Source organism: Alosa pseudoharengus, unplaced genomic scaffold (assembly GCF_046254945.1).
Source record: "Alosa pseudoharengus isolate Yale_2024_CS ecotype anadromous, Long Island Sound unplaced genomic scaffold, YU_APseudo_1.1 YU_APseudo_1.1_scf_23, whole genome shotgun sequence".
Lineage (NCBI taxonomy): Eukaryota > Metazoa > Chordata > Actinopteri > Clupeiformes > Clupeidae > Alosa > Alosa pseudoharengus.
The window spans coordinates 30,185,489-30,187,149 of NW_027468685.1; the positions used below are offsets into that span (position 1 = coordinate 30,185,489).

At 44.6% G+C, this 1,661-nt stretch overlaps 1 protein-coding gene across 1 annotated transcript in view; it reads right to left on the reverse strand.

The window, feature by feature from the left end:
- Window positions 1–1,661, reverse strand: part of ptpn23b (protein tyrosine phosphatase, non-receptor type 23, b) — a 19,785-nt gene extending 18,124 nt beyond the window's left edge. The window contains exons 1-2 of the mRNA XM_076302293.1: window positions 1,445–1,661; window positions 179–253 (exon numbers count right to left, since the gene is read on the reverse strand). Of these exons, the coding sequence (XP_076158408.1) occupies window positions 179–253; window positions 1,445–1,528 (159 nt within the window). The 5' untranslated portion in view covers window positions 1,529–1,661. The remainder of the gene's footprint in view (window positions 1–178; window positions 254–1,444) is intronic.

The window sequence follows — 1,661 nt, forward strand, 5'->3', positions numbered from 1 at the left end:
GTCCGACATCAGTACTAATCTCACAAGACCTGGATGGCCCACTGGTTGAAATCCCCTGCTCTATATGCATATACACACAAGTGAGATATGGAGAGGAAGAATCACCATCAATTCAGCAAACAAAAGGGTTACATTACCCATGATGCTTCACAGAGCTGCTCAAGCTCCTATGACTTGCCTGTCTCAGCTGTTCCAGCCTCTTCAGTGGTTCGCTGTAGTCTTCAGGGCTTTCACTGTAGTTGCTGTGGATAAACTACACACGCCAAGACAGGGGATGAGGTTGGCAAGCACAAAGCAAATCACTGGTCAGTGTCCCTGTCCTAAACCACAGTTGTCAGTGTTCCTGTCTCAAACCACAGTCGTCAGTGTTCCTGTCCCAGACCACAATGGTCAGCATTCCTGTACTAAACCACTCCAGAGAAAGTCCTCAGCTAATTAGTTATTCTCTTCTGCTTTGACAGCTTTTTGCACTGGCATGCATCACTGTATCTTGGCTAGAATGTTGTAGGACAACACATGTGTGTGCGCACGAACGCACACGCACGTACGCGCGCGTAACCACACACGCACACAGCCTCAGGCATCCAAATGCTAGCCATCAGTGATGCAGGTGTGACTGTTTTGTTCATTCTTCCCTGGGAACTGTAGATATGTAAATGATGTAAACGTGGCATCATAGATCTGTTCATAACTGGTGGTAGCCATTTGCCTGTCAAATCGTCTGTGCTACGTTAGCTGGGAGGGAGCAGGGAGCTGGACTGACATGGTCCTACAGTGTGCACATATAAGATGTTACAGCTCTGTCGTTCAAAACTGTTTTAATTTGACACAAATTTGGCACACACAAATGAATTTACAATGTGTGTAGGGGATCCCTGCAATATGCTGGGAACACGTTTCTGACCAGTAGAACGGGTTCTCCCAACTTCTTCACTAAGGAAAGTATGTTTGAGAAAGAATGTTTGAGAAAGAATTCTCACTGTCCAGGATAAAAGCAGACAGCCCAGCATTGAGTACTGTATGTGACGAATAAGGTTTAAGGCCAGAACAGCTACAGACTGACGGTCAAAGTTAAATGACATATTGCTACTTTATGTTTAGCCTGTGCTATTAAGCAGACGGTGCTGTCCACTTGTACACTTGAACAGTTTCAAAGGGCAACTATCATTTTGTCAAAATAATTTCAGACTATCCTCATGAGTCATAGTTAGCAACCAGAGCAACTGGCTATTTAGCTGTCTAACGTGTCTAACGTGTCCATTTAAAGTTGCGAAGTCTTAAAACTACCTGGCAGTATTTAAAAGATGGTCTAACGTCAATCTGTAGTTCCTATCTGACCAACTCTGCACGTGTATACGTGATCAAGCTGGCGATAAACAAACCCCAATGGATTAACGTTACTTGCTAAGACTTTTAAAAGCCGCTGGGCGTCTTTGAATCTCACCTCTCGTACAGAATGGCTGATGTTAAAGTCTCCGGCTTTCTTTAGATCGAGACTGATCATCGGCATACGAGGAACCGCCTCCATAGTGGCCTAAATATCCAATTCCTCGTCCTCGGGCACCGGGAGTTCTTCAAATGTGTCATACAATATTTCTGGAAAATCTTTTACCTTTGACTTCGTTTATTGTTTACGTCCAGGCTCACTTCCCTTTCTGGCA